The following is a 256-nucleotide window of genomic DNA, read 5'->3' as shown; positions in this document are numbered from 1 at the left end:
AGGTTTCAGGTACGATGGGGCCCGGGAGGTGTCCTTCGCGCAATCAGAGCCCCCATCTCGGCCCCCAGGAACTGCATCGGGCAGACGTTCGCCATGGCCGAGATGAAGGTGACCCTGGCGCTCACGCTGCTGCGCTTCCGCGTCCTGCCCGACGACGAGGAGCCTCGCAGGAAACCGGAGCTGATCCTGCGCGCTGAGGGCGGACTCTGGCTGAGGGTGGAGCCGCTGAGCGCGGGCCCGCAGTGATGCACCCACC

The 256-nt window shown here is 68.4% G+C and overlaps 1 protein-coding gene across 1 annotated transcript in view; it reads left to right on the top strand.

Moving 5' to 3' along the window:
- Positions 1-246, top strand: part of LOC103583106 (leukotriene-B(4) omega-hydroxylase 1-like) — a gene marked incomplete at its 5' end in the record, with an annotated part of 13,441 nt that extends 13,195 nt beyond the window's left edge. The window contains one exon of the mRNA XM_008564518.1: positions 69-246. Coding sequence (XP_008562740.1) covers positions 69-246 — 178 coding nt within the window. The remainder of the gene's footprint in view (positions 1-68) is intronic.
- Between the last annotated feature and the right edge of the window lie 10 nt (positions 247-256).

The sequence above is a fragment of the Galeopterus variegatus genome, unplaced genomic scaffold (genome assembly GCF_000696425.1).
Source record: "Galeopterus variegatus unplaced genomic scaffold, G_variegatus-3.0.2 Scaffold19677, whole genome shotgun sequence".
NCBI lineage: Eukaryota > Metazoa > Chordata > Mammalia > Dermoptera > Cynocephalidae > Galeopterus > Galeopterus variegatus.
The sequence above is the reverse complement of the archived record's forward strand: the minus strand, read 5'-3'. Positions and strand labels throughout refer to the sequence as shown.